At 41.5% G+C, this 13,996-nt stretch overlaps 1 protein-coding gene across 3 annotated transcripts in view; it reads left to right on the top strand.

Moving 5' to 3' along the window:
• Window positions 1-13,996, top strand: part of PARP9 (poly(ADP-ribose) polymerase family member 9) — a 31,433-nt gene that overhangs the window by 3,459 nt on the left and 13,978 nt on the right. For 2 of the 3 annotated variants that reach the window (XM_007175620.2, XM_007175621.2), the window contains exons 2-7: window positions 1,463-1,544; window positions 2,357-2,390; window positions 4,880-5,724; window positions 7,755-7,982; window positions 9,219-9,419; window positions 12,408-12,471. In XM_007175620.2, the coding sequence (XP_007175682.1) occupies window positions 1,530-1,544; window positions 2,357-2,390; window positions 4,880-5,724; window positions 7,755-7,982; window positions 9,219-9,419; window positions 12,408-12,471 (1,387 nt within the window). In that variant the 5' untranslated portion in view covers window positions 1,463-1,529. The remainder of the gene's footprint in view (window positions 1-1,462; window positions 1,545-2,356; window positions 2,391-4,879; window positions 5,725-7,754; window positions 7,983-9,218; window positions 9,420-12,407; window positions 12,472-13,996) is intronic. The other variant, XM_057545794.1, reaches the window with a different exon arrangement.

Genomic DNA, 13,996 nt, shown 5'->3' on the forward strand with positions numbered 1-13,996 from the left:
ATAGAGAACAAATGTATGGATACCAAGGGGGAAAGGGGTGGGGAGGGAGGGCTTGGGAGACTGGGATTGACACCTATACATTATTGATACCATGTAAAAAATAGACAATTGCTGGGAACATACTGTATAGCACAGGGAACTCTACCTAATACACTGTGGTAACCTAAATGGGAGGGAAGTACAAAAGGGAGGGGATGTCTGTATGTGTATGGCTGATTCATTCCATTGTTCAGTGGAGGCTAACACAACATTGTAAAGCAACCATACTCCAATAAAAATTAATAATGAAAAAAAAAAAAGAAAAAAGGAAACAAGTGCAACATCATCTAAAGAAAACCCCCCTGGAAGCCCACAGTGGGAGCAGATGCGGCAGTTTTCCTTCTTTTGTGAAAACAGCAGTGCCCTCTGGAGGCAAAAATGCATCTTCTCCCTGCATTTTTGGATTATACTTGGACTTGCAGCTTTTCCTGACACGTAAGAATAATCCTCCTGCCAATGCAGGTCACATGGGTTCGAGCCCTGGTCCAGGAAGATCCCACGTGCTGCGGAGCAACTAAGACCGTGAGCGACAACTACTGACCCCAGACGCCTAGAGCCCGTGCTCCACAACAAGAGAAGCCACTGCATTGAGAAGCCCGCGCACCACAACGAAGAGTAGCCACTGCTGGCCGCAACTAGAGAAAGCCCGTGCGCAGCAATGAAGAACCAAAGCAGCCAAAAATAAAATAAATAAATATTACCGAGAGAAAAAAAAAGAAAGAATGATAGTGTTCTGATGCTGTAGAGAGTCGCACAAAATTTTCCTATTGCAAAGGCATCAGAAATCATTTCAGAGGCCTAGAGGCGACTATGTGGAAACAAGTGTGGGCAACGGTGTCTTTAAGCATTTTTATTATTATTCTCCTCAAAATTCACAGTCTTTAATTCCTACCTGTTAGAAGGAAAAATTATTAAAATGTGTTTTCCCATGGTCTCTGATTTTTATCCAGACAATCCCCTTTCTAATTCGATCAGAGCTATTTATCACAAACTCAGTAACGTACATCTTCCACAGGCATAAGCACAGTTCCCTCTCTTTGGACCCCTTCCAGGGGTCTTCACTCACTCATAGGCTGGTTTTTCCTCATTGCTCTTTGAATGCTGTGCTTAGTTTTACCATTTGGTATCATCCTCCTCTTCTAAATATGTAAAAGCCTGCTTCGTCCTTTAAGGCCTGGCTCTAGCCTCACCTTCCTCATAAAGCTTTCCCTGCTGTAGCCCATACAGTTTTTTCCCTTCTTTGAATCTCTCTGTAAAGGATAGAGGGTAAACAGTAACAACAGCAGCAAAAGCAATGTGTGCATCTTCACCAATGAAATTAAAAATCACTCAAGATCAGAAATCTTGTTTAGTCTTCCTGTTGTGTGTTCTCACCAAATTCCCTAAGATGCTCATCATATTACATCCTTCTATTCATTCCTAGAAGGGGGCCGCCACATTTGGGAAACGCAAAACAGAGTAAACATTGAAAGACCCCAGAGACCTGGAGGATGGACTTTTCCAAGGTAAAAAGCATAAATGTGTATAAGTAATAAACTTTGATCAGCACGTGAATAGTTCTTCCTGTAACAGCATAAAATCTGGGGTCTTCAGTTATAACTGGCATTCTTATTTGGTTTTACTCTCCCAGTAAAAGTTTTCTCCTTGCCCCATGCGAGAGACGGGGACTCAAGAATATGCTAGTATAATCAACAGAGTCAACATGAGCATGGGTGATTTTTTGTAAAATGTCGCCTCAGTATCATTTTTATTCTCTCTACTCATTCAGCAATTCTGCTTTTGCAGAATGCGGGAAGGAGGAGGATGGAGGAGGAATAAAAATAAGGGACTAGGGAAAAGGCACCTCATTTGTTTATCCTGAAAGTTCCACATTCAGGCTTGTATCACGAAATAAGCAATTGAAAGTGGTAGATGGTGAGGTGTAGCTGATGAGGCTCAGGTCCCTATGTCTTCTGTTCTGTCTAGAGAAACCCCACAAACCTTTGGAGATTGGAGTCCTGCCTGAGAGTTTTGGGTCATTTTGGTCTGTGACCTTTGAGCCTTTTCAAGTGGTAATCTCCAGCCCTTCATCCTATCCAGAATTAAGAGTGCATTGGCCTCTAGGGAAGCGGGGTAGAGTCAGTGTTGGCTGGAACATTTAGTATTTCAAGTATTTCAGGCACACTGATTAAACAAACAAACGTGTTCCCCTTCCCCCTCAAACCCAGTGTTCTTAGGAAGGTTTCTGTTGCTTTGTGTTTATGAAACGGTATTTGTCATCAGTAATCTGTAAATCATTCAGTCTCAATTTTTTTTAAACCACTCTCCCTTTTCACAGGGTGTTGGAGCAGCAGCTTACAATGAGAAATCAGGTAGGATCACCTCACTCTCACTCTTGTCTCAGAAAATCTTTGCTCCTATCTTTCCTCAGTGGAGAAAGGGGAGTACAGAGGAGACTATCTCCCCCACAGATGCTCAGGTGCGTGACTGCAGGACCGTGTGGGGACCGGGCATAGGCCTCAGAAGGGGGACTGCTTTGGAAGCAGTGTGGCACCAGCAGATGTGTTTCCTTAGGGCTCCCGTTGATCCTATCCTTTGCCCACAAGATGTGAGACCCTTCTGACCACAGCCCTAGAGCTGAAACTGTTCATAAGAGGTGACCCACTGATTGTCTCCTTGCTCAACAAGGCTTGTAAGAGCCAAAACGGAACCTGCCTAAACTTGGGTGGCCCACTTGAGATTTTCAACCAAAGCACAAGCCTGTTGGCTCTGACTACTCATGTGCTGCTGCTTTTAGGTAATTGTAATTGAGGCCACCAGAGGTCTTTCTAGGTGGCTCAGATTAGAAATGGGAATTGAAGTAAAAAATAATTAATTACTACACTATAATCTATTTTAGGGCACACATTTTTTTTACATCTCTGAAATAAGGCTACTCTCTACCCACTGATAGGTTTAGTTGGCATCGTTTTTCCTTTCTCAGTGGCATGTAATAATGATGCCTTAGACCCCATGAAATGCACTGTCACAGGTCGGGTTCTCCAGGACGCGGAAACTGAGATGGAGTTAGGAATGCAGAAGGCAAAAGGAAAAGAGAAGAAACTGGATTGGGCAGGTGGAGCCATCAGACTGTAATGAAAACCTGGCAAAGCTCTGCCAGCCCGGGCTTCCCTGGTGGCGCAGTGGTTAAGAATCCGCCTGCCAACGCAGGGGACACAGGTTCGAGCCCTGGTCCAGGAAGATCCCACATGCTGTGGAGCAGCTAAGCCTGCGCGCCACAACTACTGAACCTGCGCTCTAGAGCCCGCGAGCCACAACTACTGAAGCCCGTGTGCCTAGAGCCCATGCTCTGCAACAAAAGAAGCCACTGCAGTGAGAAGCCTGCGTACCACAACGAAGAGTAGCCCCCTGCTTGCCGCAACTAGAGAAAAGCCCACGTGCAGCGACTAAGGCCCAATGCAGCCAAAAATTAATTAATTAATTAATTAATTAAAAAAAAAAAAAAAACTCTGCCAGCCTGAGGTTGCTCACTGGCGGAGTCCCACGTTGGACATCAATGGCCTTGTTCAGCCATTGATGGGAGCCACACTGAGAATAGCGTGACCTGGGTTGGAAGGCTGAGATGGGCCCTGAGGGAGTAACACCTGGAGGCTGTCAGCTAACCATACTGCCCCCTTCACTGAAGGGGGATCTGAGCAGCACATCTTCTTGCTGCCACATGCAGTAAATAATTTTTAGCCCATCAGTTTTAATTCCACCAAAATTGCGCTACAAAACTAGAGTATGGGACTTCCCTGGTGGCGCAGTGATTAAGAATCTGCCTGCCAACGCAGGGGACATGGGTTCGAGCCCTGGTCCGGGAAGATCCCACATGCCGCGGAGCAACTAAGCCCGTGTGCCACAACTACTGAGCCCACGTGCCACAACTACTGAAGCCCACGCGCCTAGAGCCCGTGCTCCACAACAAGAGAAGCCACCACAATGAGAAGCCCGCGCACTGCAACGAAGACCCAATGCAGCCAAAAATAAATAAATTTATAAAAAAAAAAACAAAAAACAAAAAACTAGAGTATGGTGAAGAATTATTTACCGTTATATTGTCAGTGCTCCGCCCATGTGCTGGACTATGCACCCAGGAGCATCCTCGACCAATGACTGATAAAAACTGAATAAATATCCCAGCTCCTTTACCCCTCTGGTGATATAATGCTGAGACACATGGTCTAAACTGTCCCCCTGTGGAGTTAAGCTTCATTTGCTTTGTAACACCCCCTTTATTCATTTCTTTCCTTTCCCTGTCTCACTTTGCCACTCTCCTCTTGCCATCCCACACCCCTGGTGTTTTCTGGGATAACCTCCCAAATAAACTTACACTCAAACCCCTGCCTCAGAACCAGCTTCTAGGAGAACCCAAGCCAAGACACTGACAAAGGCAAACGAGTTATGAATAAAGCCTCCACATATTTTTGACTCATAAGTAAGTCCTTTCTAATACTTGTGCCTTAAGCATGGGTCTTCCCAAACTTGCCATTTTTATGTAGATTTTTTTAAATCTATGAGCCCTGATATGCACAGTTTTAAACCACTATCATTGTATCATAGTAGCTACCACTTATTGAATATTTACTGTATGCCAGGCACACAACTAAGCACTTTATGGTGACTTACCATTGAAAACTCTTGGATATCTTTGGTCTAATTACAGGTCTAGGTGAGAGGGAGAATCAGGAAGGGACCTAGAGGAAGCTCATCTTTCCTTTTGCACAGAAGAAGCTCAGTCTCCTGGTGTGAAGTAGAATTACATTCTTTTCAAAGGAACTCTTGCTCATTTCTTTATTTTTTATCTTCTCTCCTTTTCCAGAGATTGATACTCTCAGAGAAAACTACAGTCGGCAAATTTCCATTAATCACAATGACTTCAAAATTTTAAAAAATAATGAGAGTCGGCTGTGGGAAGTCCTCCAGAATAAATTTAGCTGTATCTTTAGCCTAGTCTCTCCAGCCCAGGAAGGTAACAGTGAGTCTCGACAAGTCTTCAGAAAAATGCTGATGCCCAGGCTAGAGTTATCTGTCTGGAAGGATGACCTCACCAGACATGCTGTTGACGCTGTGGTGAATGCAGCCAATGAAGACCTCATGCATGGGGGAGGCCTGGCCCAGGCCCTTGTGAAAGCTGGCGGCCTTGAAATCCAAGAGGAGAGCAGAAGATATATTTCCTTATATGGCAAAATTCCAACTGGTGACATAGCTATCACAAGAGCAGGGAAGCTTCCCTGCAAACTCATTATCCATGCTGTTGGGCCTCGGTGGGGGTTAATGGATAGACAGGAATGTATCGGTAAGCTGAAAAGAGCCATTACAAATATTTTGGATTTTGTCAATAGTGAAGTGTACACTGAGACAGTAGCGATTCCAGCCCTGAGCTCTGGGATTTTCCAGTTCCCTCTGGATTTGTGTACACAGGTCATTGTGGAAACTATCAAGTGTTACTTCCAAAACATGCAACTAGCCAGTAATTTGAAAGAAATTCACTTGGTAAGCAATGAGGACCGTACTGTTGCTGCCTTTAAAACTGCTTCAGAAGTCATCCTAGGGAGGAACGAGCTGGGGTCCCGGATGAGTCAAGAAGCCAGCCACCTTTTCAATACTATGGTTGTGAACAACCTGACTCTCCAGATTGTCCAGGGCCTCACTGAAATGCAGGAAGTAAGTCTTTGTTTTATTCTCTTGCACTACCAAAGGGGATCCCTGAACTGTTTATTACCTATCAAGTATGTTTTGAGCATATACTATTTCAAACACGGTTTAGAAAGCATCTTGTTAAGTAAGGTTAAGAGTATGGATTTCAGAGCCAGACCATTTGGATTTCAATACTAGCTTTGCCACTTACTAACTGGGTGACCTGAATCAAATTACTTTACCTTTTGATCCTCAGTTTCCTCATCTGTAAAATAAGGATAATAATAGCACTTATATCTTAGAGTTGGAATCAATACACATAAACTGCTTAGAATAAAACTTGGCATGTGATAAGTATTTATAATTATTATTGCCATTATTCTTAGGCACCATGAGGAAATAGAACAATCTTTGATTCCGAGGAACTTAAAATCTATTTTATTCTTTTTATGTAAAAAGATTCTCTATTTGAAAAATCTCGTTGGGGAGACAAACCATCTGAACATTTCTAAAGCAACCTAGCAATAATAAACAAAAAAGTCTTAATACAAAGTGAATTCGTATTTAAGAGTATATACATTTGTGACAAGAGTGGAGTGTAGTAGCTCAAGAAGGATTACTTCAGAAGATGTGAGTTTTAAATCTGATCTCAAGTTATGATAGTTATGAATTGGCAGGAGAAGAGGCCTGGGTGGTTAAAATGACAGATCAGAGAGATACAGAGGAATTGACAGATCAAAAGTGGTAGGCTGGACCAGTCAGGAGACCTAAGCGGAGCTGTAAATCGTATTCTGAGTATATGGCTCTGTGCCAGGAGTTGAGGAGGATACAAAGTGTAACTTAGCATTTAGCCAGGGATCATAGGGCACAAAGGTGAGGACCCTGACAGGGAGGGGAGAGAGTCAGGGTAACAGTGAACCTAGGTATTTCTAGATTAGTGCAGCTTCTCTGCCAGGCAGAGAGCACCTCGAAGGTGGGAATTGTGGCTTGTTCATCTCTGTAGCCCTGGGACTGGTCTCTGGGCATGCATCTGGCTGTTCAACAAATTACTGATGAGTAACTGAAGGGGGCAGCAGGGAGCAAGGGCTGCAACAGAGGAAGAGAGAGAAAGGATATAAGGCTATATTATCTATTTTTCCCCTGGATCTGTGACTCTCCTACGGCCACAATCAAATAGACCTAATCACAAGTGAAAAAATGCCATTTATTGCCTGCAAGACAATTAGAAAGAAGACTGAGGGGACGGCATGAGATGAAATATTTATTTGATAAGTCATTAATATGCCAATTTAAAATTAAAGTGGAAACATCCTGGTTGAATGACTTATCCCTTTAACTAAAATTTTATTGTATTTAATTATTGCCAACACAAGGAACTTTAAAATTTGTAAAGGATGCCAATGCCCCCGACTTGCAAATTCTGATTTCACTTTCAAAGTGACACATTCATTAACATTCATGAGAAGTACCGAAGTTACCCCCAAAGGGAGCCAAAGCCATCAGGATGAATTAGGGGGATCTGGGGACCCCACCAAGAAGGAGGCCTACTTCCCACCGAAGACTTTTTTGTCTCATTTGTGCTTTGTTTCACCATGTACTACTTACCTTAAAAAACACAAACTTTAGGGGATAGAAATTGCCTGAGAAATTTTATTTCCACTCTGTAAGACAAAATGAAAATTCACACAGAAACAGCAAAAAGTGATGACAGTGGGGCAGAGAGTGAAACCACTTATTGATAAAGCTTAAAACAAATCATAGAGAACGCTGTGAATCTGGGATATTGGGGGTATAAGCCAGCAAGGGGCTGACAGATGTTTGCAATAAAAATTGTATCATCTACATACTTCACCTAATTTCTGACTAGGACAGACAGATTCATGGCAGTCAAATGATCATGCTTTGGAAATTTTATATCCATTATTAAGTGATATTTCTGTGGATTTAGGATCTTCAAATGTAGTTTTCAAAGCTCTTCAGGGAAATAAAGATTTAAATTAGTCATTTAAGAAAAAGTAATTTAACACTGAATCTTGTTCATTTTTTTCCCTTTCCAGACGAATGTAATTGTTAATTTTGTATATCCACATGGTGGTCTTAGAGCTACATCTGTGTCAAAATCAATTCTACAAGCAGCAGGAGATGAAATAGAAAGGGAATTTAGCCAAAATATGACTAAAACACCACTAGATTCCCAGTTGGTACTGGTCACAAAAGGATTTAAATTGCCCTGCAAATACGTATACCATGTGTTGTGGCCTTCAAGATGTTCTGAACAAAAACTGGTAAGGTCAAAATAAATTTATCTTTCTGTATCTCCAGAGTCTATGTAGTCTGTTGAATTTCCATCCTATCATTACATTCATGAAATGTTATTGTCAAGTGGAATAATCCCCATTCTCTACTACTCCTGTGAATACCTGAAATACTAAACAGGTATTGTTGTCACAAGTTATCATAAGTTTAATTTAAAATATCACCTAACCCATGTCTAAATTTTAAGTGGACATACCGCAGATAGACACAGAAACATCAGGGCTCCCTCAGTCTGCACACTTGTTCACCTCACCGCACCCAGTGACCCTGTAGGCCTTTTCCTACGTGGGCCTGGGGTTCAGCCTCTCCATATCTCCTGCCATCTGTTAAACTCCAGGAGGACCTGGGATCTCCCGTCCAATACCATTCCAGTCAAATCTATTGCCTGTGGTGTCTGTGCCTGTGGTGGAGCTTAGCTTTCTGCCTGACTCTACAACTGAGGGACATAAATTACATGCATTAAAGAATAGGGGGAACCTACTGACAAGTGGAGAGAGGGAAACTTAGTCCCCTTTTCTACCTTTGTCTATCTTTATTTTGTCTCCATTTCTGGTCTTCTCTTGTTTAGAGAGCCCTCAAATCCCAAATTGGTCCTCCAGTCACTCTCTACCCCTCAGTTTTTCAAGGTCCTTCTACATTAGTAAAACCTTCCTACATTAGTACAACTAATATACTAGTATATTAGTATAATGTAGGAAGGTTATTAGATAACCTTCCTACATTAGTATTCAGTTTGAATGTTGAAACATTGATGGAAGTGTAAATCTGCCCAAAAAAATTACATAACAGATCTTAATGACATTAAATAAATGTTGCTTACTTACTTTAACCTCTACCTCCTTTATTAAAGCTCTTTATGTTGACCCAGAAGTGTCAGGGAAGTGGGGATAAACTGAAGGTTGGCTCCCTAACCTGTGGAGAAGGCTACATAAACTGAGGGAAATCACGATGCTCAGGCGTCCTGAATGGCACGAAATGGACCACTCAATTACTTCAGTTTCTCAGCCCTTTCATTTCTCATCATCTAACCTTATAGCTATAATGGGTCCCCTATGGAGTGGTACCTTTCCTGTTCTCTGAGGAGGGATGGACATGGCCCTGAGGAATAGTGGAGGCTGGCATTGTAAAATATGGGCAGGATTAAGGGGTAAGTGAAGTCTTATTTTTGACTCAAGGCTGATGTTGAATTTGTGTTTTTCCTGCAGACATTGGAAACTGCAATGAAGAAATGCTTGGAAAAATGCCTTGAGCTAAATATAACTTCCATTTCCTTTCCTGCCCTTGGGACTGGAATCTCTGCAGCAGCAGAGATTATGTTTAATGAAGTTTTAGTATTTGCCAGACACCATTTGCAACCATTAACTGTAAAGTTTGTGATCTTCCCAAAAGAACGGCAGTTATATAAGGTAAGTTAATGTCTTAGAAATGTCCTGCAGTTCGTTTGTTCATTCATTCACTCAACAACATCTGTTTAGTATCTCCAAAGTAAGACATGGGGCCTGTTAAGTGCTGTACAGCATGGTGATGGTCTAACTTGGTGAAATTTAATTTTTATAAGTTGCTCACTTCTGACCTAGTAAAGAATGTCATTGTACAAGCCATGTTTACCCCACTACCTAGCTTCTCTCTTGTCCTTTGTTGGCATTTATTCTTCCCTCTGCTCCTTAAAGGTAAGCAACCTCCTAGTTTTATGGGGTCCTCTACTCCTTCCCCTTCTCTTTCCCACCTCCCAGGCTGTCTCCATGTGGGGGGTGGTTGCCATTTTCTCTCTCCCTACAAGGAAACAGATTTGTTCTATCTTGTTCTTTTCTGGAACAAGTGTAAAGGTTCTTATTCCTCTTGCTGCCTCACTAGACACAGGGAGGTTTGTAGTGTTTACTGATTTCCATTGCTGACGTCAAGCTATCCATGTTACATCATTGAAGAAGGAATTGGAAAGAGGTGTTCACAGTGGGGTCTCATGAGCCAGTGTAAGCCAGCTCCAGTACACCACTGTCTCATCCACAGCTGACCTGAAAGATAGGTGAATTACCCAATGAAGTAGCTTACCTTATTGACAAAATTAAACATCCTGTCATTCGAATGAAGTTCACCAGTCCCTCCCCGCCCCTAGCAGAGGACTGTTACTGGGCCCAGATAGGTGCCCTGAGTACATCTCTGGACTGTCCATAAAGCACCACATCCCTGTAAGAGGAATTAACCACAACTAGAAAAGAAGACTCTCATTCTCTTCAACATACAAACAAAAATGTAAATGGCGGTTCAACAGTACAGAAAAGATCAACCACAGTCTGAGGGCTTCCCCAGAGGCTAATAATAACAGTAGTTGCCATGAGTTGCATCAGCCAGGTACTGTGCCAAGAAGAAGCTGTCTCTCTTCATTCTCCCCTCAGTCCTATGATGAAGCCACTACTGTCATCTCCATTTTACAAATGGGACCAGAGGTTGATATGTACACACCAATCCAGTGGCTGAGCCAAGATTTCAACCTGTGTCTGTTGGTCTGACCCCAAAGCCTGTGTTCTGAACCACTAAGCAAAAATACGGAAAAAATAACTTGAAAGATGATACAGCTTTCAGTTTTGTAACTCAAAGGAGAAGATTATCTTACAAAGTAATTTATGCTATACCCTGAACATTGACCATTCCTTCAGGCTTTTTTCAATGTTAACACTACATTATATCCATGTGGAAGTATGACGTGCACGTACACATATGTGTACACCTCTGGTCTTCTGCTAAGCACATCTTTTCTTCCTAAATAAGTCTTTCAGTGAGGGGTGTATGTTCAGAAAGATCAGAGGGCAACTTACACAGTTCTTCACAGGGGGCATTACCTTGGCAAGGTCCCTACACTCCAGAAAATGGATCTGTCAGGCATCTAGAGTGGACCTGACTCAGGAAGACCAACCAATTACTGAGCTCACAATAAAGTGATACTTATGTTCACACACTCATGAATTTCCAGTTCATGGATGACAATGAGTAAATAACTCCCCAGCTGACTGAAATACTGTGTTCACTAGTATTTCATGATGATAAGGGTCCTAGGTGCCACTGAGTATCTGTAAAAGGCAATGAACAGTCATTCATTTGGTTATTTAACAAATATGTATTGCATATCTACCTTGTGCCAGACATCACGTCTCAGAATAAGGAACTCCTTACTAGGAACACTCCTCACATTCCTCACATGAGGTGTTAGTCATTCGTGAACAGAGCTGGAAAAACTGCCAAATTCTTGCCATTTGGATCTACTTTTCCAGACTGCTTGCAGACTGTCTGCTTGTTATCCACACCCTCTATGTTATTGATACTGATTAAGGTACAGTTTTCTTTCACATTCAGTTCAAAAGCCTTGCCTAAATGATTTCTAACCCTGCGACACATACTGACCTTTAAGTGACTTTGGAAGAGAGCTGATTTTTATCCATGTTGTGTTTGGCAGCTGTTATTAGTCTGTTTATCAGCAGATAATGTTATGTCATTTGTTTTGGAGGGCAGGGAAGTTCCTCCCTGTTATGACCTCTCCAGGTACTAAATAAGCATGGTAAGATTGAGGGCTTTTTTGCTCTGTAAATAGCAGCTGCAAATATAATTTATGAATTAAGAAACTTCATTATTAAAGTTCAGACGCAATGAAAATCTAGTCTTTACCTCATTATTTACCATCTTTTTCAATGAAGAATTACTGCCAATTGCATCAACTTTAAACAAGGAAGACCCTGGGCGTGGTGGTTCCAAACCCTAGGAGAGATGAGTTTTTTCAAGTAGATACTATGTTAAAGGAGCTACCTGGCAATATACATAAATCTTTGTGTGTAGACTGTCACATACTAATAATTATAACAATGGCTAACATATTGAATATTTATAATATGCTGGGTACAATTATAAGCACTTTACAGGAATTGATCATTTATTTAATCTACAAACAAAGCATGGTGTGCGTATAACTTTTTAAAATGAATTTGTTTTATTGATTACAAGAGCATCTGCCTCTGTTTGTCTTCTTCAGTGACATATCCACAGCTTTAGTTCAGTGCCTAATATGCAATTAGCAGGGCATTAATATCTATGAATGAATGAATGAATGAATGATATTTTGCCTTGGGATGTACATTCTCCTTTTTTTTATGCCAGATTTTAAGGTGGTTTTTTTTCTTTTTCTATTTTTCCTATACTTGTTTCCCCTACATGTTCTAATAGATTGTAGTGCTGCACTTGCGGTTCCCGAGGACTTTCCTAAAGGCTGCTTTAGATTTGTGGCAGTGGAAATGGGGGATGACAGAGTGGATGAGGTCAAGTATGTGAGTGTAGGTAGAGAGAGGGATTTTGATGACAGTGTCTAAAAGCCCCACTTAGGACTCTCTGCTCTGTTTTGCTTCTCGTAGGTTTTCAGCACTGAAATGGAAAAGAATAAGTTGAAGCTGCAGGGTCTCAACAATTACCCTGGTGGTGAGTAAGAAACTCACGGATCTAGAAATAGAGTCTACCACCATAGGCTCATTTTATTCTTGATCATCCGAACTAATGGAGGGGAGAAGATGAATAAATAAGCCAAACATGTTTCATTGTGCTCCTGCCTGGATACCAATGTGCTCTATACCTGACCATGATTCTATTTTTGCTCAGTCTAGTTTCATGATATGAACAGAGAGAAGCTAAGTTGAAGTAGGTAATCCACAGTGTGGGTAGTTCATTCACAAATAGATGTCTATATTTTTTTTTCATAAGCTTACTAAGCCAGTTACTCTTTCTGATTTGAATGGAGTGCCATCTAAATGGAGTTACTTATTAGTAATATCATAGAAAATACATATCAGTAATACCAGATAATGATAAGTGGATTAAACCAATGCTACCCAAACCTGAGTAATCATTGGGATTGTGATGGAAACTTTAAAACAAACAAACAAACAAAAATATGTATGGCCCAACCCTACAGATTCTGATTCAGGAACTTTGGGTCTGGGCCAAACATGTATACTTTTCAGTGCTTCCTGGTCAGTTTTGCTGCAGAACCAGGTCTGGGGATCACTGGACTAAACCAATCCTGGTAGTTGTTGGAGAAGGATTAACTTTGTCTTATAACTCCATTCCTGTAGAGGAGTTTGAGTGGACTGAGATGGAATTGTGTCATGACAACTAGGATGTGTACTTCTGAAATAGTCTTTTAATCCACAGTGTTCTATAGATGTTAAGAACACCAGACATTCAACCAGCAATAGAAACTATTAGGATATTTTCTATTAGGGTCGAAATGATTTGCTTATACCCTTTATTAGAAGAGTTCACTTTTGGACATTCAGTGTCCAGCAGTGTTGGAAATGATGAAGAGGGAACTTGAAGAGCTCTGGCCTATGACTGCACCTCTTATGAGCCTATTTATCTATCTGTAAAATGGTGATAATGACAGATGGTTGTGAGGATAACTGGAGATTATGTATGTAAAAATGTTCTGTAAATTACGAAGCATTAAACAAATGCCAGAGGATAAATAATGAATGAGAGGATGGCCAGACTCCCCAGGTGGCCTAGAAGAGGGAGAGATGCCCTTTGACTGGAAGGGAGCAAGAATGGCTTCACGGACAAGACGGTTCTAAGTTGGGCTTTGAGGATGGCAAGATTTTCAATGGCCAGAGTTGGTGGGGGTAGGGCACCCAAAGTGAAGAAAACTCACAGAAGCAAACAAATGCACTGCATGTTTGGGAAACCACAATGACTCTAAGGAAGTTAGATAGGAGGAGTTTTAGGAGAGGATAATATGCAAGAGGAACATACAAATGTCCCTATATCATTAATCTGAAAAATGGGGCCAGGCGGTGCCATTTACTTCAGTAATTTTTGAGGACATCGATAAAGAAATTATAGTACAGGACAGTAACAGACATTAATAATGATTAATGATGATGATCTCAGATTATTAAGGAAAAGTTAAACTATTTAGGAAGGCAGGGAAGTTATGTTTCCATTATAAGTA

The sequence above is a fragment of the Balaenoptera acutorostrata genome, chromosome 4 (genome assembly GCF_949987535.1).
Source record: "Balaenoptera acutorostrata chromosome 4, mBalAcu1.1, whole genome shotgun sequence".
Taxonomy (NCBI): Eukaryota; Metazoa; Chordata; class Mammalia; order Artiodactyla; family Balaenopteridae; genus Balaenoptera; species Balaenoptera acutorostrata.